The 27,828-nt window shown below is 42.5% G+C and overlaps 2 protein-coding genes across 4 annotated transcripts; one reads left to right on the forward strand and one right to left on the reverse strand.

The window, feature by feature from the left end:
* Positions 1-43: 43 nt before the first annotated feature.
* Positions 44-7,037, forward strand: LOC113422264 (general transcription factor II-I repeat domain-containing protein 2B-like). The gene is made up of 2 exons (XM_026683075.2): positions 44-169; positions 5,053-7,037. The coding sequence occupies exon 2, from the start codon at positions 5,989-5,991 to the stop codon at positions 6,970-6,972; it is 984 nt and encodes a 327-aa protein (XP_026538860.2). The 5' UTR covers positions 44-169; positions 5,053-5,988; the 3' UTR covers positions 6,973-7,037.
* Positions 7,038-9,023: 1,986 nt separating this feature from the next.
* On the reverse strand, positions 9,024-18,491 carry LOC113422268 (mitochondrial inner membrane protein OXA1L-like). Of its 3 annotated transcripts, none has more exons than XM_026683081.2 (10): positions 18,143-18,491; positions 16,942-17,076; positions 16,668-16,857; positions 13,012-13,155; positions 12,351-12,436; positions 12,107-12,271; positions 11,465-11,569; positions 10,109-10,271; positions 9,937-10,017; positions 9,024-9,249 (listed from the first exon to the last, which is right to left on the reverse strand). In XM_026683081.2, exons 2-10 carry the CDS (start codon positions 16,954-16,956, stop codon positions 9,170-9,172), a joined length of 1,029 nt encoding a protein of 342 aa, XP_026538866.2. In that variant the 5' UTR covers positions 16,957-17,076; positions 18,143-18,491; the 3' UTR covers positions 9,024-9,169. The 3 variants fall into 3 exon arrangements, with proteins under 3 accessions (XP_026538866.2, XP_087801752.1, XP_087801753.1); XM_087945626.1 differs by having other exon boundaries at positions 17,881-18,237; XM_087945627.1 differs by having other exon boundaries at positions 9,024-9,243; positions 9,931-10,017; positions 17,881-18,237.
* Between the last annotated feature and the right edge of the window lie 9,337 nt (positions 18,492-27,828).

The following is a 27,828-nucleotide window of genomic DNA, read 5'->3' on the forward strand; positions in this document are numbered from 1 at the left end:
CTCTATGTGTTGTTTTTAACTTCAAGGCACGTGACTCCCGCGCCGGTTAGAGCATCCTCCTTCGGATTGGCTGACAGGCCTCCACCAATCAGAAGGATCTTCCCGCGTAACAAACAAAGCAGAGCGAGCGCTTTGGCGGTCTGCAAGTTTAAGGAGGTTTGTTGTGGAGGTAGGTTGGTTTTTGGCGGCCTGAGGGATGAATCTGAGGAAAATTATAGTGTTCCGGCACAACTGGTTAGGCGGGATAGGTGCCGCCAGACTTTTCCTGATTTTTATTTTATTTTTGCTGTGGAAAAGTGATTGTGAGGAGAAAGGAGGTTATGGGGGAGGTGAGGGATATGATAATAGAGGAATTTTGCCCTCTCTTTGGTAGGAAAAGAGGGGAAAAAGACCACCGGGAGGAGCTTCTGAGGAAAGGAAGCGAGGTTCGCCTTTTGAAAAGACCAAAGGGAGATAGAGCCTCGGAGATAAAAAATATCTCATAAAAATCCCGAATACATGCTGGCTGGGGAATTCTGGGAGTTGATGTCCACCGGTCTTAAAAGTGGGCAAACTTGGGAAAAATCTGCTCTTAAAGGCCATGACTGGGGCAGGGGGGAACAGGAAAAATTGATATCAAGTTTTGGGAGGTTTCTCATGTAAATGAGGGGTTTTGGAGGGCCAAAACCTGAGGATTAAAAATATGGTAGAAAGGCCAGACCTTAGGAGGAACATCCTGGCCTTATATATAGGTAGTCCTCAATAGAGCCCAAATTTCTGTGTTAGGTGAGATATTTGTTATGTTTTGCCCCATTTTACCACCTTTCTTGCCACAGGCTGTTAAGGGAACCACTGCAGTTGTTTAAGTTAGTAACACTGTTGTTAAAGGAATCTAACTTCCCCCTTGACTTCGGTCACAGAAGATAATCACATGATCCGGGACACAGCAACGAACTGGTTGCTAAGCCTGTGAGTTTTGTTCATAGGCTTAGGGGGATGCTGCAAAGGTAACTATGAAAAATGGTCATAAGTCACTTTTTCAGTGCCCTTGTAACTTGGAATGGTCACTAAATGAACTGTTGTTAAGTGTAGGACTACCTCTGCTGTCTGTGGCACAGACTGCCACATGATATGGTGAGAAGTCTTTATAACAGGCTGAATGCCTGCCTGCCTGAAATGATGGCACACATTTTGGGCTGAGCATGTCAAATACAAGTAGTCCTCGACTTAACAGTTTGTTTAGTGACCATTCAAAGTTACAAGGCACTGTAAAAAACTGACTCATCAAGTTCAGGTTCAAACCTTTATTATCAATGCACAACATTTCTGCAATGAAATTGAGCCTCCCTTGGTGCAGCCCACGGAAGAACACGGAATACATCTCAATAAATCAAAAAATAAAAAATAAATCCCAGATAAGTAATAAACTAGCAAGCATTTCCACATTTATACATACATAAAAATAAAATAAAAATATATTGCACCCATACATATTGCCCCATACATTGGCACTGTAAGTCTATCAGTGATGGCTAACCTTTTCATCACGTGCCAAAAGTGCCTGCATTCATAATGCAATGCTTGCACGACCCCCCCTGTGCCCTTGCACATGCATGCTTGGCCTCCCCGCGCATGCATGGCAGATACCTGACAAGCAGCTGGTGGGAGGTGTGCACGCATGCGCTGTGGGCCTGATCTGGGACAACGGCTCACGTGCTGGCAGAGATGGCTGTGTGCCACTTCCGGCACACATCACATTAACATCATGTGGTAGTCTGATGGCCCATTATGACCGTTTTTCACACGACCATTGCAGCATCCCCAAGGTCATATGATCAAAATTTGAATGCTTGGCAACTGGCTTAGATTTACAATGGTTGCAGCATCCTGGGGTCATGTGCTTTCCTTTTGTGACCTTTTGACAAGCAAAATCAATGAGAAAGCCACATTCACGTAACAACCATGTTACTGACTTAACTGCAGCAATTAAATGAACAGCTGTGGCAGAAAAGGTCATTAAATGGTGCAAAACTCATTAGCAATGAAAAATTTGGATTTAATTGTGGTTGTAAGTCGACTACCTTTACTCAGAAAATGCCTTATTTGATTCTGCTGGTGGTGTATCAAGCACCCTGTATACAGCAAGAGAGAAAATTATTTACGCGTTCATTTATTAAGAAAACAAAAACCAGTCCAATCACATGTGGCACTGTACCATATAAAGAAGCTTCAAAGAACTGAAATGAATTTTTTTAAAAAACAATTTTTATTGCTTTTTAAGACAAACATAGACAGACAAAACATAAAAACATCAAGCCATCTTCCATATATATACATACAGTGTGTTGGTTTACAAATTGCTTTGTGCTTCCATTTCGTAGTCTTCAATTACAATTACATTGTATATATTCTCATATTTTCAATCAAATATTAAGTACATTAATATTGTTAATCATTTGACTATACTTTTATTCATTCATGTTTTACAAAATAATCCATATTTTACTTAATTTGTTTTATGACAGTTCATATTATCATCTCAAATCTATCTTACAATTATTTTGTAGATATAATAAGAAAAGAATACATCTTTATATATTTATTATTTTCTAAGAATCTACTTATTTCATTACCATGTTTTATTGTCTAACCATTGATAGAATAGATCCCAAATTTTATAAAATTGTTTATCAACTTGTTCTCTGATTTCAAATGTCAATCTACTCATTTCAGCACATTCCAATATTTTCTTAATGATTTCCTCCTGTAATGGTATTTTCTCATTTTCCAGTTTTTTGGCAAATACAATCCTAGCTGCCGTTAATACATTTACAATCAGGTATTTCAATTCTTTACTATATATTTCAGGCAAAACTCCCAATAAAAATATCTCTGGTTTCAAGTCTATATGCTTTTTTGTCATTTTTTCCAACCATGTGTGGATTTTAGTCCAATATTTTTTGGCATACGCACAAGTCCACCACATATGGTAATATGAGCCTGGTATCTGATGACATTTGTCAGACTTGTTCTTGAACATTCTTGCTATTCTTGTTGGGGGAAAATGCCACCTGTAAAACATCTTATACAAATTTTCTTCTTTTATATGCTGTTGACATTGTCATCTTATAATTTTGAGACCACAATTTTGCCATTTCTCTAGATCAATCCCATATCCAAAATTCTTCCCCAAGCAATCATAGTTTCTTTAACTTGTTCTTCTTCTAGTTTAATTTCTAATAAATATCCATATAATTTTTAATCACCTTTTCATCAGTACCTGTCAAAATCTTATCTAAATCAGTCAGTTTATCATAGAAACCTTCTGTTTTAGGATCTTTGTCATACCTTGAATGTATTTGTGCACATGAAAACCAATTCTTCTTTATACCTTGTTCCTCTAATTTTTGCATAGATTTAAGTTCACCCTTTTCATTCAATATTTCACCATATCTAACTGTTTGTTCCTTTGTATATATTATAGGATAAGAAAATGCTTCAATAGTCGATAGCCAGACTGGAATTTTCAAATAACATTGCCTTTTAGTTTCTCCCAACTTAACCACAGAGACTCCCGTATATAATGTCTTCTAAAATACCCCTGTGTTTGTTCCTTTATACCATAAAAGCATGCCAACCCAACAACAGATCATGACCTATTAATGTCAACAATCTAGTATTTCTTAATGTTATCCATTCCTTAACCCACATCAAATCTGTAGCTTGGTAATACAACTCCCAATTAGGCAAAGCAAATCCTCTTATTCTGGCATCTTGCAAAAGTTTTAACTTTAATCTCGCTTTCTTACCTTGCCATATATATTTCAACACAATTTTATTTAAATCTTCAAAATAATCTTTTCCAAGCCTAACTGGAATTGTTTGGAACAAATATAAAATTCAGGGTAGTATATTAATCTTGATTGTTGATATTCTCCCTATTAATGACAGTTGTAAAATTTCCCATTTCGCCAAATCTAGCGCTATCTGCTGCTTAAGTTTGATATAATTATTCTCTTTAGTAAGTACTCACATCTTGCTGTCAAATGTATCCCCAAGTACTTGATCTTATTCGTGACCTGGATTTTCAGTACATCCGCCAGTTCTTTTGTCTTGACAGCAATGAAATGAATTGATTAAATTTGTTTGCCACCCATCTCATCATTTACTTGAAATGAATTACGAAGAGAACAAGCAAATTTTTGAGTGGCCACAGGTAATGCTGAGCGCATTGCCATTCTCACTGGACCTCCGAAAATCGCATGAGGGTGCTTTTGAGAATAGCTGTTGGGTGTTGATGGATGTTGGTGTGTCATTCAAAATGCATAAGTTTGCCATCACTCATCTAATGAATTTACAGTGAGCAAGGGGTTGGACTAGATGCGGTGGTGGTGAACCTGTGGCATGCGTGCCAGATGGGGCACTCAGAGCCATCAGAGCCCTGGGCATGCATGCCATTGCCCCAGCACAGAGTTCGTCAGAATTTGTTACTAGAAAGCCAGAAGGACACGGGGAAGTGCTGCTCCCCTCCTCCTCTCTAAGCGCACCTGAGGACATTTCTCACATCACCCGCCTCTCTGCCCAGCAGCCAAATGGGAGCGCTTCCTCCCTCCCGTCTGGGGTAAGGTGAGTGGCTCACATGTGCTGTGAGAGTGCAGCACGGATGGCAGCCTGTTGAGTCTGTGGTGAAGGTTTCCATGGTGGGGTTGGAGAGGAGCTAGGTTGGAGGGGATCATAGCTCACAGCATGGTATAGCTGGAGGGGAGGGGAGGGGAGCGCTCAGGCCACAGCATGGGCTTTGCAGTGCCAGCCCTGCACGTGCTGCTGGCCCTGCCTTGTTGCTTACACCTCCACTTCATCTTATGCAAATTCCCCAAGAAGCAGGTCCAACACATGAATCAAAGGTAGGAAATGCACCCAGATGCCTTTTTCAAGGCACCCCCAGCTGAGAATCACTGCCGTAGATTGTTGATTCAGAAAATATCCATTTCTTTAATAGTGTGTAGCTATTTTTGGTATAGGGATAGATTTGTATTGGGTGCTTTATTTTTTTTTTATTTTGTGTTTTTGTAGACTCCAAGTTTTGAACATCCAAAAATGAGTACAGCAAAAAAAGCAAAAACAGACAGTGGAAGATCATTCCAAGGGGCCTGGACAGAGTCATTTGGAGTGATTGAACGCAATGGGAAAGCGTTCTGTGTTCTGTGTCATGAAAGTGTTGTGTGTCGCACTTCAAGTGTCAGACGGCACTTTGAGACCAACCACAAAAGTGTTGCCAAACTTGATGAAACTGAAAGAAAACAGTTTCTTGAAGAGGAATTGAGGAAATACCGTTCCCAGTATTCTAGTGTTTGCAACTCTCCTAGAAAAAATCATCTGACAGCTGCTAGTTTTCAAATTTCACTGTGCATAGCAAAACATGGTAAGCCCCTCTGTGATGGGGATATTATCAAAACAGCCATGTTGTCTGTGAGTAATTCCCTTTTTCATGATTTCCCAAACAAAGACAAAATTATTCAACGCATCTCTGAGATGCCACTTAGCAGAAGTACTGTTAAAGATCGAGTCCAGCCCATGGCAAGTGAAGTTAGTCAGCAGCTCACCAGTGACTTACAAAAAGGCAGCCTGTTATTCCATGTGCTTGGATGAAAGCACAGATATAAACAATCATGCAAGGCTAGCCGTGATTTTATGCGTTATGCTGTTGGTGACATCATGAGAGAAGAGCTGGTGAAACTGGTGTCTTTGCCCGAAGGAACACAAGGGATAGATATCTACAATGCTGTCATGGAGGCTTTTTTGTCACGAGACATAAAGGCCAGAAAAAGTGGTTTCAATTAGTAGTGATGGGGCACCTTCTATGGTGGGGCAACCTCTGGTTTCGTACAGTTCTTTGTTAAAGAAATAAAACATCAAGTCATTCAGTTCCATTGTATTCTACATCAAGCAGCTCTTTGTGCCAGGGAAAGCAGCAAAAAATTTGACGATGTCCTCAAAGATGTCACAAAAATGGTGAATTACATCATGGCTCATGCTCTGAATTTTCAACAGTTTCAAGCACTTGTTGAGGAGGTTCAGGCACAGTATAACTGTTTAATTATGTACAATAATGTCCGGTGGCTGAGCAGAGGACGAGTCCTGGAGAGATTTGTAGCCTGCTTGAATGAAATTAGGCTGTTTATGAATGAAAAAGGGCAGGAATATCCACAGCTCACTGATATGGCCTGGCTTACCAACCTCAGGTTTTTTACAGATTTTACACTACACTTCAACGTACTGAACAAACAACTACAAGGTGTAGGGAAAACAGCAGAAAGGATGATTTGTGATATCAAAACATTTGAAGAAAAACTGCAGGTTTTTGAAAAAGACCTTGAAAGTGGGGAGCTGAAATATTTTCCAAATCTAAAAATGCATTTAGAAAATTCTACATTTGCAGACAATCCTACAAGCCATCAGGAAATCTACAAGGAATTTTCTAGCATTGTAGCAGCTGCAAAGGTGAATCTTAGTAACAGATTTTTACAGTTCCGTAAGTTGGAGACAACCCTGTGTTTTCTTACTTCTCCAGATAAAGCCGAATTTGAAGAACTTGATCTTTCCTGCTTAGGCTGGTTAGATTTAGGAAACCTGGAAATGGAGCTAATAGAATTTCAAGAAAGCTCTCTCTGGAAAAATAAATTCTATGACCTGCGTGAAACACTTGAGAAGATAGGAGGGATGACGAAGAGCAGAGTTAGTTTTGAAAATGAAATCCTTAAAGTATGGAATTCTCTGCCAATTATGTTTAAGTCAATGAAAGCCCTTGGGGTTGCTTTCCTTACTTTGTTTGGCTCAACTTATACTTGTGAGCAGCTGTTTTCAGCTTTGAATTATATCAAGTCTGACACCCGAAACAGACTAACAGATGACCTGAGTGCTGCATGTGTTGGTCTTAATCTTACCAAGTATGAGCCAAGGTTGGACACATTACCAGCCTGCAGTCACATTTAATTGTTCACAAGCATGTTAAATGCAAACTTTTACATTTCAATAAAAAGTTATTTGTATTATTGAAAGCTCCATTATTGTGTTTTCTTTTTAAGACAAAGGATGTTAACGTACGAGCTGTTTTTTCTAAACTGAAATCTCAGTATTCAGGTTAAATTGCTGTGTTGGCACTTTGCGAGAAATAAGTGGGTTTTGGGATGCAGTTTGGGCACTCTGTCTAAAAGGTTCGTCATCACTGGATTAGAGAATGTGTGTGTGTGTGATGGTGTTGAGTATCAGAATCTGGATAAAGATGTATAGGCTCCATGCCAAACCTAGTAACTTGGGGACAGGGCTTTCAATACCATTCCCTCCCCCAGATACGGAGATCCACTTCTTGATGAAATACCATTAAGTTAGTCCATAATCTGGAGGTCCTCATAGCCAGAAAGGCTTTTGTATTAACCTACCTCATGTGCCAGATGTGTTGTTCCCAGTTCAGATAACAGATAATCAGAGTTGGAAGGGACCTTATAGGTCATCTAGTCCAACCTCCCACTCAAGCGGGAGACCCTACACCATTCCTGACAAATGGCAGTCCAATCTCTCGAAGGTCTCGAGTGATGGCGCTCCCACAACTTCTGAGGGCAAGCTGTTCAAGAGGCTATGTTTATGGCCATTCATGCCTTAATTATTTTCTGGATGTGCTTTTTTTTTTTTGCAATGTGTTCTATAGGAGGCTGACTTTGAAAGCATTTGGAAGCTGCAGCTGCTTCAGAAGGTGCAGTGTGTGCAGTTGGAGACACTTGTCTGGTAATGTGTACATGCTCCAGAACTCTCGTGAGAAACAATGTCATTTAGAGCAGGGGTTGCCAACTTTTTGGACCTCAGGGACCACCAAACTCATAATTAAATCCCGCGGACCAGAGACCCTGGGAAAATCCCCCAAAAGTGTGCAAGAAAATTCCCTACCGTTTTCCTACCGGTCGACATTCTTTATTTGGGATCACACAATACCATTTCCAGCTCCGTTCTCGGGGAGAAAGAGAGAGACTTTTGGCTTCATGCAAGCAAAGCAGCAGAAACAGCAGAAGTCTTTCTCTCTCCCAAACTCTGCCAGAAATGAGTCTTTGTAAGACTTGTCGCGCCGGCGCAGCCTCTTGGAGCAGGATGCCTTGCAGGGTCCCAAAGACTCATTTTTGGCGGGGTTTGGGGAACAGAAAGACTTGCTACTTTCCTTGCGTGCAGCCAAAAGCAGAAGAAGAAAGAAGCAGAAAAAAGCAGCCTCATAGACAGGCCAGGCATGTGGGGCGAGTGGGGCAAATCCCCCCCGCCCTTTCCCCCCTCCCCTCACTACCTCGTGTTGTTTGCAATGCAAGAGACGCAAGCCTTGTTTCTGCGGGCCATGTGGGCGGCGTAGCCTTGTGTTCCTGCGCAGCCTGGATTAATTGCTTTGGGGGATTGCTTTGGGGATGACATTTCTCTGCAGACCACCAAAATTTTCTCGTGGACCACCAGTGGTCCCGGCCCACTGGTGGGCGACCACTGATTTAGAGAACCTAGAAAATGTGTCTTCTCTGACCTGGTATCTGCCTTGTGATACAGCCTACTCAGTCACTTAGGATGGCTTTTCCTTTCATTGGCTTTTTGTACGGCCTTTAAAACCTGACTCTTTCCATTAGACATAAGGACAGAATAGTAATTGGAGCCCGGTCTGTTATTTATTGCATTATTTGAGGAAATGGATTATTTTTATGTGTCATCTTTGTTGGTTGGTTTACTGTTTTAGCTGTATTTTTTGTTTCTTGCTTTGCTCAAATGGGAAGCCATATGCATTTATGGAATAAAATAGCCTTACAATCCATAATAATGCCAACATGGGATTTCTTGTTACTGCAGACCAACCATCTGATCAGCCACACAATATCAACTGGATATAATTAAGTGAACATCCTTTTAATGGTGGGTTGATGGTGACCTGCAGGATGCATGCTTTTCTAACCTCATGCTCCTGATACACCAACCTTTTCTCTTTTCTTTTGCAGAACATTACAGATTGATTTTGAAAGCACCTGTTAATTCAAAGCATAATTTTATGTAATAAATTTACAGACACATTTACACATATGCTCCCAGAGTGAACTGAGAACAACATTAACAGTTTAAACTAGGGCAAAAGGGTAAGGGAGATGGGAGAACATTTTTGCCTTGAATATAGTCTTCACCCTAATTCTCTCTTTTGTGGCGATGGCTTGCTTGGATGCTGTGTGGCTCTCTGGGAAAAAGTTTGGTGGAGTGACTCTGCAAATAGAAGAGAGCACAAGAATAAAACGATTGTGGTTTTTTTTTTCCACAGCAAGAACCACTTTGAAACTTATGTTTGCAAACTGGATGCTTTAAAATTAAAAGGCTGTACGTAAGACTTTTCTCAGTGTACTTTTGCAGCTGGGATTTAGGGACATACTACCTCTAGACTAGGCTGGACCAATTTTAAGATGATGGATACCTTCTGTTTCACAAAGGTGTAAGGGAATTTAGAACAGGACAGTTGTGCTGATAGAAATAGACATATCTATTTTTATCAGCACTACTGTCCTGTCTCTTAGCACTTTTGTTTTTAGTAAAACATGTGAGTTTTGCCCAGTGGGGATGTTAGATCCCTGCTGCTTTGACTGCCTGGCTCTGTACCTTTTCATCCCTGTCTTGTTCAAGAAAATTAAACTAAAATCTTCTTCCCTCTTTTCTCTTACTGGAAAGTGGTGGTGGTGGTGGGGGGGGGGGGCAGGGGAAGGGAGAAAGAGGGACTACCCCTCTGGATTCTGCTGAACCAAATCTCCTGGCATCCTATACCAGGACTGGCGATGACAGCAGCTTTTGTAATACGTAGTTCAGCAACATCTGGAGGATCAGACCTCTTCTTTCTGAAATGTAAAAATACAAGCATTTTGTGATCATGGGTGGCAGCAAATAAAAGCGAAAGAGGCTTGCCTTTATGCGTGGAATCCGGTTGCTTTTTGAAGTACTTCTGCCTTTCTTCTAACTGGTGGGCCATCTTGACGTTCTGCCATCCTGGGGAAGAGATTAGAGGAGGAGGCAGCTCACCGTGTGTGAATCTCTACCCAACCTGTTCCTGCCTTCAGCCATTATTTTCTCAACTCACCTTCCTTAATGCTCCTCAGGAAATCTTCCTGGGCTGGTAAGCTCTTAGGGTTGTGTTCCACTCTCTCGGGGATGTGGAAAAACGCACGAGCGGCAGGTAAGCGAAACAGCAATATTTGCATAACGGAGAATAAGTTGGATGTCAGCCAGTAGGTAAAGATTGCCTGCAGGGGGGAAAAGAGAGCATCAGGTGATCTGCTGGGTTCTACTTTTGCCTCACTCCTTCACGTGCTGATGATGTTATCTAGCCTGGTATAGAAATGTCTGAAGGAAACCAAGCTCACACCCAGAAGAAAGTTTTTTTTCTGTTATATTTTCTGTTTTTTTCCTACCCTGTGTAACATCATCTCTTAAAATATGGCTTTGTCAGCCAGTTTGGGGAACCCATGGTAGAACGGAGCCTGTTAGATACTTGTATGGCTTTTTAAAAAATCTTTTGTTTTTGTAAATAACTCGAGGTGGCAAACATACCTAATACTCCCTCTTCCTATTTTCTTGCACAACAACCCTGTGAAGCGGTTGGGCTGAGAAAGAATGATTGGGCCATAGTCACCCAGATGGGCTTTCATGCTTAAGGCAGGACTAGAACTCAGTCTCCTGGTTTTTTATCCAGCAACCTTAACTACTAGACCTGTGACGGTGAACCTATGGCACGCATGCCAGAGGTAGCATGCAGAGGCCTCTCGGTGGGCACACGAGCTGTTGTCCCAGCTCAGCTCTGCTGCGCGTGAGTCTCCCGTCCACCATCTGGTCTTCTGATCTCTGCTGCGCATGCGTAGGGGGCAGGCGCATGCAGGGAGGGATGGGGTGCAAGGGCAGTGGGGTGCATACATGGGAGACACGTGCACATTGCATTTTGCACACTTGCTTTGGGCACTTGATGCCAAAAAGGCCAGCCATCACTGTACTAGACCAAAGTACATATACGCGGTATGTTTTTCACATTATTTGTTTATGTCTTGTTATTTTAATTAAATCTGTTTTAATTAAATCTGTTTTAATTAAATCTAAATGGTTTTAATGTACTCTTGATTATTACTATGTTTGCCATCCAGAGTCACTATGTGTGATGGCTATACAAATGAAATAAATGAACACATAATTTATAGAACAAAAAGGTCACTCGGGGAGACACACGAGCGTGGAAAGCTTGCAGGCTTCCAACAGTGCCAACTTTGAAGCTAGTGGCTTAAAGAAAATTATGTCTACCTCCAGGCCATCTACAATTATGTCTACCTCCAGGCCCTGCACAACTGCAATTTGCAAATGACGGTGAGAGACAGCTGGCCTATACATTTGATTAATAAATAAAAATCTACCGGCTTTCCCGCAGAACATAGCTGAAATGCCCTCTTACCGTTGGAAAAGAAATAATGAAAGGGAGGAAGACTACTGGCATCACACGGAAAACCTTTTTCATTAGGTCCAGGTTCGGGTTTGGAGGTCCTGCTTGCATCCCAGTCTGAAGAAGAAGAAAGAGCAGGAATAGGAGTAGGAAGGAGTAGGAAGAAGGAGTAGGAGTAGGAGTAGGAGTAGGAGTAGAAGAAGAAGAAGAAGAAGAAGAAGAAGAAGAAGAAGAAGAAGAAGAAGAAGAAGAAGAAGAAGAAGAAGAAGAAGAAAAGAGAAAGAGAGAAAAAGAAGAAATAAATCTGTTATCTAGTGGCCACTGTTCATTTTTCTATTCTTCCTGCTTCAAGTCTCTGTCCCAGCCTCATTCTACACCACAAGGATGATTTTTAACATTTAGATCAGCCTGTCGGGAAACAAGTGGGCCGAAGATCCAGCTAGAGCCAGGCTTCAGATAAATGGAGAGTCACTCAATCCTTAGCCGAGATCTGGCTAGATTTTTTACACCCAAGAAGTGCTTTCTCGTGCCTACTAATCTTTTCAAAATTATCATGATAGGGGAAGGAAAAAGATCTGGTGGGGAACTCTATCGCTAAGCGGAAGCACAATCTGTGGATAACCAGACTTCGCTTTCAAATTGCCCAAATCTTACCTCCGTAACGATCCACATGGTGACAGATACCATCACGGGTAGTATGTAGTAAGGATCTGGGGCTGTGAGATCTGTGAACCACCACAGCCCTCCTGTCTGCATGCTGGGCACAGGACATTCCGCCATTTTGCGCAGGGCGAAGAAGAAGGAGATGAAAATGGGCGCCTGAGACCGAGGGAAGAAGAAATCAAGCCAGGAATCTGTGCACATGATAACCAATTCAAAGCGTGCCATAAAAGCTGACCTGGACAAAAGGTGTGATTAATCCTCGCAGGGGGTTAATATTATGGGTTTTCTGATAGTGCTCCATATCCAGGACGGCCTGCGTAACTGGAAGGAAAAGAGACAGGATGTGAGAGCACGCACAGTGTGACTATGTGAGATAACCTAGGAGCAAATACAGTAAACAGAGGTTTGTATTTAAAGAATGGTTTTATCTACAGAGAATATATACATACACACATATTAGTAAGATCTCAAACGGCAATCAGCAATTACAGCACAGAAGCACACACAGAGAAAGAGATATCTCCCAACAGGGCCTCTTCTTATTATAGGCTCTTAAAGTGATACCAGCCCAAGAACTTTGCTGACTCATTCCTAGCATTACATCATTCTAGCAGTTGGTTAGCTCTTATATCATTACCCTGACACAGGAAATGTGATGCTAAGATACAACTAGACCTGTCTGGCATGGAACATTTCCTGTCCTTCAGATTGTGTACTACAATTCCTATCTCTCTCAATCAAAGCGCTACATTTTAGATGCTGATAGTATTTATGGAAGATTACCTTTCCATCTACTTCGTCCTGACTTCACCTTAACGGCTGCTGCAGCTGCAGACTTGGTTTAATCCCAAAGCTTTTATTAGTCTCGCTCGGGTTTGATCTAATTTTAAACTTACACTGAGGTCTGTTGCCAGTCTTCTTGGCTTCGCTGATTCTAGCCGTTAACGCGGTAATTTGGGGCACGTGATTATTCAACTCGATAGCGTCGCGCTGGCTCTTTACAATGAGTGGGAAAACCAGACAGCGTATAAATACCGTCCCTGGAAATTGGGCAGGAGAGAAGAATTGCGTTATTTTGCAAGACAAGGTCGCTGGTAGCCACACAGAAATCCAGTCCCTCAAGAGTTTATCTTAAGAGATACAGAAAGTATTAATTCCTTAACTGGACAAGGGAGGCTGTGCGAGAACACAGGTCATTTACCCAAAAACCAAATTATTTTTTTTAAACTTTTTTTTTTAAAAAAAACTCAAGACTTCACTCTGCTGATTTGGGACACTGTGAGAACGAAAGAAATATTTACAGTACCCCGACAGCAATTCTGTCTACCAATTTTGACTTGGGTTCCTCAACACGTCGCCTTTTAGTAATCCGAGGCATTAACTGCAATTTTGAAAATCATTTAAACCAACCATAGTTTTTTTAAAATCTTAAGTTTGCCCAGAATATTTTCTTTTGATTCCTGCAGGATGAAAAACACTTTCCCCCTCCCCTATCTGGCCTTTAGGGATGCGGTGGCTCAGTGGCTAACACGCTGAACTCTTCAATCAGAAAGGTCGGCAGATCAGTGGTTCGAATCCCTAGCACTGCATAATGGAGAGAGCTCCCGTTACTTGTCCCAGCTTCTGCCAAACTAGCAGTTCGAAAGCATGTAAAAATGCAAGTAGAAAAATAGGGACCATTTGGGTGGGAAGGGAACAGCGTTCCGTGCGCCTTCAAGTGTTTAGTCATGCCGGCCACATGACCATGGAGACATCTTCAGACAGCGCTGGCTCTTTGACTTAAAAATAGAGATGAGCACACTGCCCCCTACAGCCGGAAACGACTAGCATGTATGTGCGAGGACTTTTACCTTTACCTGGCTTTTAAAATCTAGATTTGTCAATGACTGAACAGGTCTTCGCTTCCCAATTGTGATGCATAATTCCTTGTCCACTAGTATACAGGTAAATCCTCGACTTACAACAGTTCATTTAGTGACCGTTCAAAGTGACAACAGCACTGAAAAAAGCGGCTTACGGCCTTTTTCACGTTTGACATTTTGCAAGGTTACGTGATCAAAACCCAGGCACGTGGCATCCACACTCGCATTTATGATGGTCGCAGTGCCCCGGGGGGTGTCACACGACCCCCCCCCTTTTGCGACCTTCTGACGAGCAAAGTCTACGGGAAAGCCGGATTCACTTAACAACTGTGTGACTAAATTTGCAACTGCAGTGACTCCCTTAAGAACCATGGTGAGGGCTTCCGGTTTGAAGTCTCTTCGGCAACAGACAGAAATCCACGATCGTGCGCGGTTTCGATCTGGGCTCGTCGCTGGAGCGCCCCGAGCCGGCTGGTTTCGGGGCTAAGCCACCTCGTAGAGGTGGTAAAGAGTGGGGAGACTGCCAGCAGGGTTGAGGAGAGCCGCATCTCTCCGCCTCAGCTGGCCATGACTCCCTTTCCCGAAGGCGGTTGCAGCGGTGGTCAGAAATGGCCACCACAAAGAACTCGACCGGAAAAGAATATGCAGGAGGAAGATAAGAAGTGAAAGTTTTGGCTGACCGGGTTAAATTGTAAAAGCAACAACTAAGGTACCCTGGAATTTAAACTAAAAAAAAATAACATCGCTCCCAACGAAGAGTCGGAAGCAGTGAAGGAAAGTGAAAAGGGAAAGGTTTGGTTTTTTTCCCCCTTCTCTCTCCTTCCCTATACTGACAACTAAGAGACTTAAATAAGAAATCGGAAAAATCCACTTTGACATCAATAGGCAATTAAGCTAAAAATAAAACAAAATGTCAAAGGGATAATAAAGATTTCTGGACACTAAAAATTCTTTTTTCATAAGCAGGAAGGGAGAGAAAAAGAATAAAAGGGCAGGATCTGGAAGAGGGAGGAGACTGCCTGGAATTAAAAAGAATCTAAAGTAAAACTTCAACAAGACTTCTAAAAGATACATTTTAACTGAAACTTTGTAACTAAACAGTAACCCCAGGAAGACAAAGTGAAAAAAAAGAGCAAAAAGAAACAGCTTGCGTGTATTTGGATTACTTCGTGATCTTTGGATTCTTGGTTATTGCATTTGAATGACTAAAATTAATCGGGTGGTTGTTTAAAAATTTATACAATGGCACCACTTCTGGATGAATTGAAAATGAACTTAAAAAGTATAAAGAAGATGCACAAGAAGGGAAGGGTTCTTTTGGCTTCGTTTTTCAATTCTTAGAAATGGAGATTTGGAACTATGAGAAGCAACAAGAAGCGTCTGCAAAACAAGAAGACTGGGACAAAGAAGACGCCATCTTTAATGAACAAGTAATTCTATGTGGGGAAGAAAAAGGAAAGGGGGGAAAGAGATTCGAAAAATAAGTATAATACTGGAAAGCAACAGAACAGGGGAATACAGAAGAGAGAAATAGAGGTAGAGAGACAAGCGGGTAAAAAGGGGAGAGAGAAGAAGAGAGGTAAGAAGGAAAGGAAAAGAAGTTACAAAGGACCGGAGCAAGATATAGAGAAACAGGACCTATTTAGAGATAATGGGTGAAAATCTAATTGAAAAAGGGATTCTGTAAAGGTACATAAGATTGTATTGTTATATTAGTAATAGAAATAACTTCAGAAAATTGGAAACAATGTATGATTAAAATGAGGGATAAAATAGTGTAATTTAGTGAAATGTTTGTTAATAAGTGAAATAAAATAAATGAGAAAATTGAATTAGGAAGGAATGGGAATATTTTAATTAGTTAATGTTTTATAAAATATAAGTGAAGGGGTGGGGGAATTAGTTATGGAAAGCTTCTAATTGTTCCCATAGAAGTATGATATTTAATTGAAAAATAATGTTAAAGAACTTAAGACTTCAATGAATATTAATATTAATGATAGAATTGAATTGGAATGGAATGTGTGGTTTTAATTACATACATTTATAATTTTTTCTTTTTTTAAGAATACAGTGTGTATTTTAAGAATGTACCAAGCAGAATCCGAATGGAAGCTATGTATTATATTGAATGTTATAACTTTAGGGTATATATTGAAGCCTAAATAAGAGTTAAATAGATAAATTTAAAAGATATAAAGGCGTCATACTCCAATCAGTAACTACAGGAGAAATTTTGTTTAATGAGAAAAGATAATAGATAAGTTGAAACAGGACAGACAAAAAATATAAATATAATGATTTGAATTGAGATAATTAAAATAAAATTGAGAAAATTAAAAGAGGGGAGAAGCAATGCAGAAAATGTAAAATAGTAATAAGATATGGAATAGAATATAAAAATGAGAATGAACCTGAATTTGTGTCTGTACAAAGAAATGTAACCCGGGATTACGCTACTTTCAAAAAAGATGTTTTATTTGTATTTTTTTTCTCTTTGTGAAAACTCAAATAAAATTTACAAAAAGAAAAAAAAAAGAAACGTGGCGAGAAAGGTCGTAAAAATGGTGCCAAACTCCATGAACCGTCTCACTTAGCAGTAGAAATTTTGGGCTCCATTGCGATCGTCAATGGAGGATGACAAGGTCTGTCTGCTCCCATCTGCTGAACTGTCCCATCATCTTCTTTACCTGCCACAATGGCTCCCCACCAAGGCAGTCCCAAGTCCATGTGGAAAGATTCCAAAAACTTCAGGATAAAGCCCACTGGCGTATAGCTTTCCAGGCCCAGTTCAGCCAAAGTCGGTTCTTGCAAAACCTGGCCAAGCTCCTCTAAAGGGAGGACTTTCTCCAGAGGTGTGGCGGATACACCTTGAGTCACCTGAAAGGCACAAATTAAGAGTTAAGAGGGAACGTTATTCTTCCCAAATCCGAAGCCTGGGCGAAGTTTCCTTTTCAGCTGTACCTGGATGCCTGCCATGGCCGCAGTGCTCTGACAGCGGACTGCGAGCCTCCAAGGAGCAAGAGGGAAACTCGTCGGCTGACGGACAAAAGAAATTTTGGCCTGCGACCATCTCAGGGGAACAGCTGCTCTATGAACCTGCAAAGGAAGCGGCAAAAAGCACCTTAATAAACTGGGAATCGCAATACCAATAAAGGTTCATCCGGAACACCCAAAGCACAAGGGATGTATGGCTGTTTTCCAGGCCATTCATGGTTTTGTAACATTCAGGGGGTTCTCTCTGCAAACCCCACTTCTTTCTAGCACTGATGATGTTTCCTAGTTGGGTCAGGAAACATATGCAAGAAAGCAGCCAAACTCAAAGAGAGCCCCAAATGACCCCACAGTCGTCGCCCTTCTCTTGTCTGCAAACGTCCCTCTCTTCTAGCACTAATGATGTGACCTAGTCAGAATCATCAGCTGGAAGGGACCTTGGAGGTCTTCTAGTCCAGCCCCCTGCTCAAGCAGGAGATCTGACCTATACTATTTGTAAAACAGCTGCAAGGAAACAGCCCAGCTCAGGGCGCACCAAGGACCCCACAGTCCTCCTCCTCTTTGCAAACACCATTCCCTTCCAGCACTGACAATGTTATATAGTCTGGTCATGAAACGCCTCCTCGTCACATCCCTCCCTCCTTTCAGGCACTGAGGATGTTATCTAGCCAAATCGTTAGAATAGAGCTGGAGATTTAGAATGAATGAATGAGTTGGAAGGGACCTTGGAGGTCTTCTAGTCCAGCCCCTCTGCTCAAGCAGGAGATCCTATATCATTTGGCAAACGCCTGCAAGGAAACAACCCAGCTCAGGGAGACCCCAAGGACCCCCCCTTCGTTGCAAAACAGGGTGAACTTTCGCCCATTCCCTGCTTTGCAACGTTCAGGGGATCCCCTTGCAGGCAATTACCGAGGAAGCACAACAAACAGGTGGGACACCGGGTAAGATGACCCCTTTCATCCCCGGTTTGGGCCTAAGTTCAGGTCCTGGGGGTGGGGAAGCAGGAGGCTCTCATCCTTGGGACTCCCCGAGGACAGTTCACCCAGTTCTGGGTCAGCCGGGCACTTCGCCAGCAAAGGACGAGCAGCGCAGGCCTGCGGCGGGTCCCGGTGGACTACAACTCCCATCCACGCGACGGGCGTGTGACGTCACAGGTCCCGGGGCGACCCACCTGTGCGCGAAGCCCCCGCTGCGACCCACGCTCGCCGCAGCGCCCCGAAAGCAGCCATAGTCTCCTGGCTTGACCGGCCGCCTGGTCACGTGACCGGAACTCGGGCCGGAAGGGACGCGACGCTCTTCCGAGGCCGCCGCGGCCCTCTTGGTTACGGGCACGTGGTTTTACATCTCCCGGGAGAGTCGGTCTCTAGGTTTTGTTTCCCGCGAGTTCCTTCTTAAGGAATCGAAGTCGAGGAGCGGAAAAAACAAAACAAAAATAAAATAACGACTCGGAGAGTGAAACGCCCTCTGGGAAACGGGTAGAGGTTAAGCAGACATTATCCACCGTGGCCATGTTTGTCACGGGCACGTCGAGCCTTTTGGTGGAGTGAAGCCATGGTTTTGCAGGCGAGGAAGAACGGAAGCGGAACTGCGGCCATGTTTCTCGCGGGCAACAATGCCTTTATGTGATAGGTCCGCGCAATCTCTCCGAGCCTAGCTACGTTACGTTTCAACCCCGGTGCCTTCGCGTCGTTAGACTTCAACTCCCAGAATTCCTCTGTGTACGCTTCTTAAAGTGGCAAAGATTGGAAGACCTTACAGTAGCTCGTTCGGTTTCATTCTACCAAGTGGCCACGGTGGGGAGCTGTTGTTACGCGTTACTTCCTAGTTATTCGTGCTAAATTAGGAGTTCGTTAATTAATTTAGGAGTGTAACTTAATTCAACAGGCGGGATCAACAGCAGCGCCCCACCGTGGCCATTTGGTAGAATGAAACCCAAAGAGCAGCACGCTTTTAAGGGGATTGTTCCCTAGTTTTGACCCGACACCCTTGATTTGTAATTTTTTTTTACTTTTAATTTCTGCTTTGCCAACAATTTAGTGGTACCCATGCAAGATCCTGGTTAGGGTCAGGGGTTTGGGTTAGGTTTAGTTTAGTTTACTTTATTGGCATTGCACCTCGTACAATGAAATTAAATGCCATCTTCTGTGTACATTAGAATTATGAAAATAAACACAAACACACACCCTTCACATTCTATGCATTGAACTGAAAACCCCTGATATTTGTCCTTATTTTTTTTTTTTTTTTTTAAAACAAGTTTTATTAATTTTTAAAACACACAAATTATCATTATTCATTACATGTTTAAACCTTTTTCCCTTGTAAATTTAACAAGTCAGATAAATTATGATTCTATTTTAAACCATTTCCATATAATATACCAAAACCTCTTATTCAATTTCTCTTTACTTCTCTTTACTCTTATTCAATATCATTATTATTATTTCATCTGTTTCTTTCTGACTTAGTTACCATTATTCTCATTCTATATTTCTACAAGTTTTTACCAATTCTCCCCAAAAAGACATATACACACAACACACAAAACATAAAAATATCTTTTGGAAAGTAACTTGGACCCAGGTGTCTCTCTCTTCATGGACTTCAATTATATTCATGCTCATCTTACATATCATTACTTATTTTATTTACCATTCTAAGCCTTCTATATTAACTTCTCCACATATTTCACACTTCTTAATTCTACCTTAATTAATCATCTTAGTTTAAATCATTATATTTGTATCTTTGTCCATTTTTTATCATCCCTTTGTCTCATCCCTTATGAAAAAAAAAAGAAAATCAGTTTCTCCTGAAATCATTAATCAGAGTATGATGCCTTTCTATCTCCCCTAAGTTAATCAAATTAATCTTTAAAATAATATCTAATACCCAATCAGATTTTGCTTGGTACATTCTATCTAACTAATACATCCAACACAATTATGCATAATTAGAGAATAAATCCAAATATTAAAAAGAAATACTATAATAAAAATTTTATAATAACATCAATACCATAATTTTATTAAACTCTTTAATTAAAACAATATTCTAAACCTCTCCTATTATTAAGTTTTAAAACCAATCATTTTTAAACATTTTAACATTTTAATCTCTTATCAACTCTTAAACCATTGCAATACTACCATCTCATCTTATGTACCTTGCAAAATCTTTTTTTTTTTTTTTAATTATACTTTATCCATTATCCATAAAAATTCTTTTTCCATTTAATTTCAAACCGTTGTAGCTTTTCTCCACCTTTTCCTTTCTTTCTTTTCCCAACAAACCTTTCTACCTCCCTTCTTCTAGCCTCTGCCTTACTGGCTTCCCCTTCTCTGTCGATTTCTTTTCCCTTTGTTTACAATCATCATATTGGTTTTGCACTTTATTTTTCCCTTTCTTAAATGTTTTTTAGATCTTAAGTCCTTAAATCCTTTAGTTTTTTTTCTTCTCTTCTTTTCTTTTCTTTCTCTCTTCCTTTTTCTGGATCAAATTCTGAGATTCATTAAAGATGGCTCCTTCCTTTCTTTCTTGTTCCTCTGCTGTCTTCATCTGTTGTAATTTTTGTTGATAATTAGTAAGCGCCATTTCTAAGAAAAGGAAAGCTTCTTCCACACCATTTCTTAGTTCCTCAACAGAAAGAGCCATTATAAATCTTTTCTTTTCTTTTTCCTTCTTTCTTCTTACAACAACCAGAATATTCAAAAGAAAATAAAAAAATAAAACAGTCCCAAAGTTATCAGTCAGTCCAAACCAAGGCAGAGTTCTCACTTTCTCCTTCTGGGGTAATATCAATCAAAGAGAAAGAAAGTCCAAATCTGTTTAAAGTCCTGTTACAATATATTCTAGTCTTCAAATCCTTAAGGCATCTGCTCCAACAAATCTTAGCATACGAATATTTTCTTTTTAATCCTCTCTCTTCCCACTCATCGCTTAAAACCAATTTCCACCTAAAAAAATAGGTTTCTTAATATCCAGTTATTTATTCCGTAGGAAAAGAGGGAAAGCTATCCTTTCAGCACCTTCCAGCAGCCGCTTTTTCCTCTTCTGGCAGGTATTATTCAGAAAGTCATACTTTTCAGGAATTTTATTAAATATGTCTTAGAGTCCTAGGAGCCAAGAAAACTTTCTCCTCTCAATCACTTCTCCACTTCCTCCTGCGCATTCTTACCCGGCTGCCAGCTTCTTTGTGGCGGCCATTACGGACCGCCGCTGCACCGTCCTGGGAAAAGGGGGTTCTGCCGGCCAGGAGGGGGTCTGCAGCACCCCCAAACCCTTCTCCCGGATCCCCTACCTTCAGCTGCCCCTGCAGGGCAGCCTAGCTCCGCACCCGGCTGGGTCGGAGCCCCAAAAACGGCTAGCGCGGCAGGGATCGCGCAGCTTCGCAAATCCCTGCCGCTCGCGAAGCCGACAAACCGGAAGTCTGGACAGACGGTGCAATTATCGATATTTGTCCTTATTTTTATTATTGTCCTGTACCGTCTGCCAGATGGTAATAGTAAGGTGACCAACTGTCCTCCTTTAGGGAGGACAGTCCTCCTTTTGTAAGTTCTGTCCTCTCTCGAAAGTGTGCTCCTACATGTCCTCCTTTTTGATATTTGAAGACTAATCTGTAAATCTCCGTATTTCAGCCGATCCGATCCTTTGTGTGTGATGTGATGTATTTGCATTTGACATGACGATTCATCAAGGCTTGGTACACTGCGGCGAGACGCAATTGTGAGACGCATGCGCTCCACACAGGAGAATTGTTTTGAAAGAGTGCTGCGTGCAAGAGTGCTTTGTTTTTTTCCCCCTTCAATTTATCTGTGTCCTCCTTCTCATTGTAAAAAAGTTGGTCACCTTAGTAATAGTTCAAAAAAAAAAAAAAAAAAGGGTGCCCAGGATGAGATGGATCTTTGAGAATATTTTGAACTTTCTTAAGGCAGCAGGAGCTATAAAGCTCTTCCAAAGAGGGGAGAGGGCAACCCATGATCTTCTGGGCAATGACCTTAACCCTCTGGAGTGCTTTCCTATCTGCCCCTGTGCAATTGGCAAACCATACAGAGGTGCAATATGTTAAAATGCTCTCTATGGTGCAGTGGTAGAAGGTCACCAGCAGTTTTTCATTCAGTTGTTGTTTTCTGAGAAGTCTCAGGTAGTATAATCTCTGCTGGGCCCTTTTGACCCGGACTGCAATGTGAGCACCCCAGGTCAGGTCCTCTTTTAGAGTAACACCCAGAAACTTAAAACTGGCCACTTGCTCCACTTGGTCTCCATTGATAAGCAAGGGCTGGATGTCTGATCTGCTTTGGGTCAGGATTAGGGTTAGGGGTTAGGGTTAGAGGTTACTGTTAAGTTTGACTGGTGTTTTGATAGAATAGAATAGAATAGAATAGAATAGAATAGAATAGAATAGAATAGAATAGAATAGAATAGAATAATTTATTGGCCAAGTGTGATTGGACACACAAGGAATTTGTCTTGGTGCAAATACTCTCAGTGTACATAAAAGAAAAGATACATTCATCAAGTCAAGAATCATAAGTTACAACACTTAATAATAGTCATAGGCTACAATAAGCAATCAAATCATACTAGGAAACGGTCAATAAAAATTGTTAGGATACAAGCAATAAGGTTACAGTCATACAGACATACATGGGAGGAGATGGGTGAAAGAAAGGATGGGAGGATTAATAGTAATGTAGACTTAGTAAATATTTTAACAGTGTTGAGGGAATTATTTGTTTAGCAGAGTGATGGTATTTGGGAAAAAACTGTCCTTGTGTCTAGTTGTGCTGGTATGCAGTGCTCTATAGCGTCGTTTTGAGGGTAGGAGTTGAAACAGTTTATGTCCAGGTTGTGAGGAGTCTGTAGATATTTTCACAGCCCCCTTTTTGACTCATGCAGTATACAGGAAGCATATTAATGGAAGGCAGGTTAGTAGTAATTGTTTTTTCTGCACTCCTAATTACTCTCTGAAGTCTCTGTCTGTCTGTCTTCTTGGGTTGCAGAGCCAAACCAGTGTCCAATAACATCTTTGATCTTCCAATTAATAGATGGTCCAATTGGATCTTCAGATGGAAGAAGACAAAATCATATTGACATCCTCATCCTCTGTAACAGATTCTGAAAATATATAGAGGTGGAATTTGTGAGAAAAAGATGAAGTAAAGGTTGTGATGTGTTCATGTACTAATAAGTTTATACTTATATCTGTTATCTAATACAGTGGTTGCCAACTGGTGGGCCATGGCCTACTAGTGGGCTGCGAGAAAATTTTGATGAGCCGCAAAGAAATCTCACCCCCAGAGCACCCCCCCCCCCAAAGCAATTAATCCAGGCTGTGCAGAAACGCAAGTCTGCGCCACCCACATGGCCCGCAGGAATCCTCCCTGCCCACTCACTCCTTACCTGGCAAACTTGCTTGCTAAATTGCTATTTTTCCTTTTTCCGACCATCAGCTGTTCTGCTGTGCCCGGAGATTTAGAATTAGCTATGAATCAGGAAATGGTTGGATTTCTTGCTTTCTAGCTAGTCTTTAGATCTTCGGCTCTGCTTTTAAGCACAGCCAAACCTCCCTTAGGACTGAAGTTTCTATTATTCAGTGCAGACTCACGGCAAGCAAATTTTAAGTGACAGACTGAGCTAGCCAATGGCAGATAGATAGATCACTGATTCTGTGAGCAGCTCAATCTGCCTGCCTACTTTGCCTGATTTTGGGTAAAAGTTGCTCTTTTTTTTAAATAAAAAATTCAATATTTACATACATGGTGTGTTTTGAGTTAATTTTGTGAGTTTGCTTGCTAGCAAATTTTATGTGATAGACTGAGCTAGCCGATAGCAGATAAATAGATCTCTGAATGAATCTGTGATTCTGTGAGCAACTCAATCTGCCTGCCTGCTTTGCCTGATTTTGGGTAAAAGTTGCTCTTTTTAAATAAAATATTCAATATTTATATAAATATTTATAATACTTACATACAAGCCATGCCCAGCTGGTCACATGACCACCAAGCCACACCTAAAAATTAGGCTACGCCCACAGAACCGGTTAGTGGTCCCTGGGATTTAAAATTATGAGTTTGGTGGTCCCTGAGGTCCAAAAGGTTGGCAACCCCGGTCCAATACATGCTCGATGTTGTGAATCAATAAAAGTGAATAACCTAAATGCAAATTAGGGGTTGAAAACCTGCACACTTGATTGGTCCTTATACAACAACTTGGGATTGGGCCAGAACCAGTCCCTGATTGGTCACTTTTGGGACTGTCCTTATTGGTCAGTAGTTGGAACCTGTTGCGCATTTTCATTGGTTAATAAGGCAGCAGCTAACCCTATAAAAGGGTTACTGCTGCCCATAGCATTGCTCTGTTCCATTCTGATTCCTGTTATTATTAAAGAGTTGAAGTCACTGGTCAGATGTCTGGTCTCCTTATTCTCCAAACTTAACACTGGCGACGAGGGTGGGATACAGAGACTGAAGAGCTGACTAAACCTACAGAGCAACTAACAGAGCACGTGGTCGAACACGCACCATCAACGGCAACATGGCCAGCGGTGCCGTACCACCCGCTCCATTCAATCCAGAGACCGAAGACTGGGAGGCCTACATGGATCAGTTCCAGATGTTTCTGGAAACTAACAATTTGAAAGATGCAACAACCGGCAAAAAAAAAGAGCTATCTTTCTAACGCATTGTGGGCCAACCGTGTTTAAAATGGCAAAGTCGCTTGCCAAGCCAGCAGAGGTAAAAGAAATGGACTGGGACGCCCTCGAGCCGTTACTACGGGCTCACTATGCGCCCTCCGTACCAACCCTAGTAAGAAGACACGAATATTACCAGAGGGATCAACGGAAGGGCGAAAGCCTTGCCAATTACATCGCGGACCTCCGGAACCTAGGAGGCCTCTGCGGGTTCGCCGACTTGGAAGAAGCCCTCCGGGACCGTTTGGTTCTGGGCCTAGAAGACGGCGCTATCCAGAGCAAAATTATGGCTAAGGGGGACATCAGCCTCACTGATGCCCTTAAAGAAGCCTCGCAGCAGAGGCAACAAAGAAGTCAGCAGCCCAAATGCGCCGCACCAACGCACCGCCACGTAAACTCGCCACTGATACCTCGCCGCTCAGAGAGACACCGGTATCAACTCACCACGAAGACCTAGAGTCCCCCGTCCGACAGCGATGAGGAAGAGGTCAACCGACTTCAAGGGGAGAGAGCAGTCCTCACAACACTCATTTCGACTGTGCCGGCTGTGGAGCGAATCACCCACGATCCGGCTGCAAATTCCTTGATGCACTTTGCCGCCATTGCGGGAGACGCGGTCACATCGCAAAGGTTTGCAGAAGCAAACAGAACTCCAAACCCCGACAGGCCGAATTCCAGTCTTCCGGATTCTTCGGCACACACCGAGAAAAAGTGAACCACTCCTACAGAAACAAGCCCAACCGAATGGGAAACACCGAGGGGACCGTGGTCCCGTATTCATATTGACTTTGCGGGGCCTACCAAAGGTCACACTTTCCTGATTACTGTCGATGCCTATTCCAACTGGCTCGAGATTCATCGAATGCACACAACTACAACTGACTCAGTTATTAATAAATTAAACAGACTATTTGCCACGCACGGGTTTCCGGACGTGTTGGTCTCGGACAACAGCCCGCAGTTCACTGCATTGCCCTTTGAACAATATCTGGCTGATCGGGGCATCCGCCATGCGCTGACCTCGCCCGCGCACCCCGCGCGAATGGACGTGCAGAACGCATGGTACAATTTGTGAAAAAGACCCTGCATAAAATGGAATTTGGCAACATCGACGAGAAAATCAATCGAATCCTCTTATTGCAGCACATCACGCCCCACAGCGTGACCAACAAAACACCCGCTGAACTTCTTATGGGGCGGAAAATACGATCGCACCTTGACCGGCTCCACCCCGCTTTCACACCAGAAAAACCTGTCGGCTCCAGCAGCAAATGCCGAGAATTTAAGGTAGGCGATTTAATCTTTGCCAAAAACTTTTCTGGCGACCCGATATGGATACCTTCAACCGTTACCCACCTCACCGGGCCTAGATCTTACCGCCTGCTAACAGACGATGGGAGGGTGGGGAAACGCCACATAGACCAACTCCGATCGAGATTACCACCCAGCGGCCATGACTTCCCCGGTTCAACAACTCAAGGGGGAGGGAGTATCGAGGGAATTGACTTTGATACAACTAATAGCGGGTCAACGGGAGGCCTACAGCTCAGCGAAGCACCGGAACGTGAAGCGGGGAGGGAGTTGATGTCTTCAGGGAACTTTAATACAGGGGAAAACGAACTGCAAAACCCCGAAGAAACACGCAGCAGCAGAGACATCCACAGTGAATGCAGCACGGAATCGCCGTGCAGCAAAATAGAACTTAACAATGGTCATCCAAATGCTCCACCGGAACCGGACATTGGACAAAACCCGGTGGAGCCTCGGAAATCATCCAGGCAGACCAAACGGCCTGCCTATCTTGAGGATTTTATCACAGCTCCCTCAAACGGAACCCAAGGGGAGGGGTTTTGTGAATCAATAAAAGTGAATAACCTAAATGCAAATTAGGGGTTGAAAACCTGCACACTTGATTGGTCCTTATACAACAACTTGGGATTGGGCCAGAACCAGTCCCTGATTGGTCACTTTTGGGACTGTCCTTATTGGTCAGTAGTTGGAACCTGTTGCACATTTTCATTGGTTAATAAGGCAGCAGCTAACCCTATAAAGGATTACTGCTGCCCATAGCATTGCTCTGTTCCATTCTGATTCCTGTTATTATTAAAGAGTTGAAGTCACTGGTCAGATGTCTGGTCTCCTTATTCTCCAAACTTAACACTCGACAAATTAAAAAAATAAAATAAAATAGATATCATGATGCAAGCTATATTGTGACATAAGCTTGAAATTCATGGAGTTTGCATTGAGAAACATTCAGAGTATCAGTTCTCAAGAAGCTTCTTGGATGAGAAGTGAAACGTGTTCAAGGAAAAAATATCAAGGAAATCCAGTTGCTTTTTGGGGAAAAAAAGCATATTTGGAACAACCAGGAAATACCAGAGATTGCATGGATGATTGAGAATCTCTACAGATAAAGATCTTTAATCCTGCAAATTTTGGATGCCTAATAATAAACAGGAAGACATAAAGCATGAGAAGGAATGAAGTATGTGTATGTGTCTCTGGCCTTCATAAGTACCGTGTTTCTCCAACAATACGGCCTCCACCAATAGGAAGACCCAGCATGTTTTCTAAGCATAAAATCAAATTAAGCCCCTCCCCCCAAATTTAGGCCTAGTTTAAAACATGCAAAATGGGGGAAGGGTGGGGGGACTTGCCATTTGAGCTGCCGCCACCGTTTGGAGTGCCGATGGAGCTTCTGCCGCTGTTTGAGCTGCCACGGAGTTTGGAGTGCCGTTGGAGCTGCCGCTGCCGTTGGAGCTGCCGCCGCCGTTTGGAGTGCCGATGGAGCTTCCGCCACCGTTTGGAGCTGCCGCCGCTGTTTGGAGTGGCGCCACCACGTTTGGAGCTGCCGCTTCCGTGTTTGGAGCTGCCGCTTCCGTGTTGGAGCTGCCGCCATGTTTGGAGTGGTGGCGGCACTCCAAACGGTGGCGGCAGCTCCAAACGTGGCGGCGGCACTCCAAACGGCGGCGGCAGCTCCAAACAGCGGCGGCAGCTCCAACGGCACTCCAAACGGCGGAGGCAGCTCCAAACGGCAGCGGAAGCTCCATCGGCACTCCAAACGGCGGCGGCAGCTCCAAACGGCGGCAGCAGCTCTAACGGCACTCCAAACGGTGGAGGCAGCTCCAAATGGTGGCGGAAGCTCCATCGGCACTCCAAAC

This window comes from Notechis scutatus, chromosome Z (genome assembly GCF_049901735.1).
Source record: "Notechis scutatus isolate UNSWTSFEM ecotype Mainland chromosome Z, rNotScu1.2, whole genome shotgun sequence".
Taxonomy (NCBI): Eukaryota; Metazoa; Chordata; class Lepidosauria; order Squamata; family Elapidae; genus Notechis; species Notechis scutatus.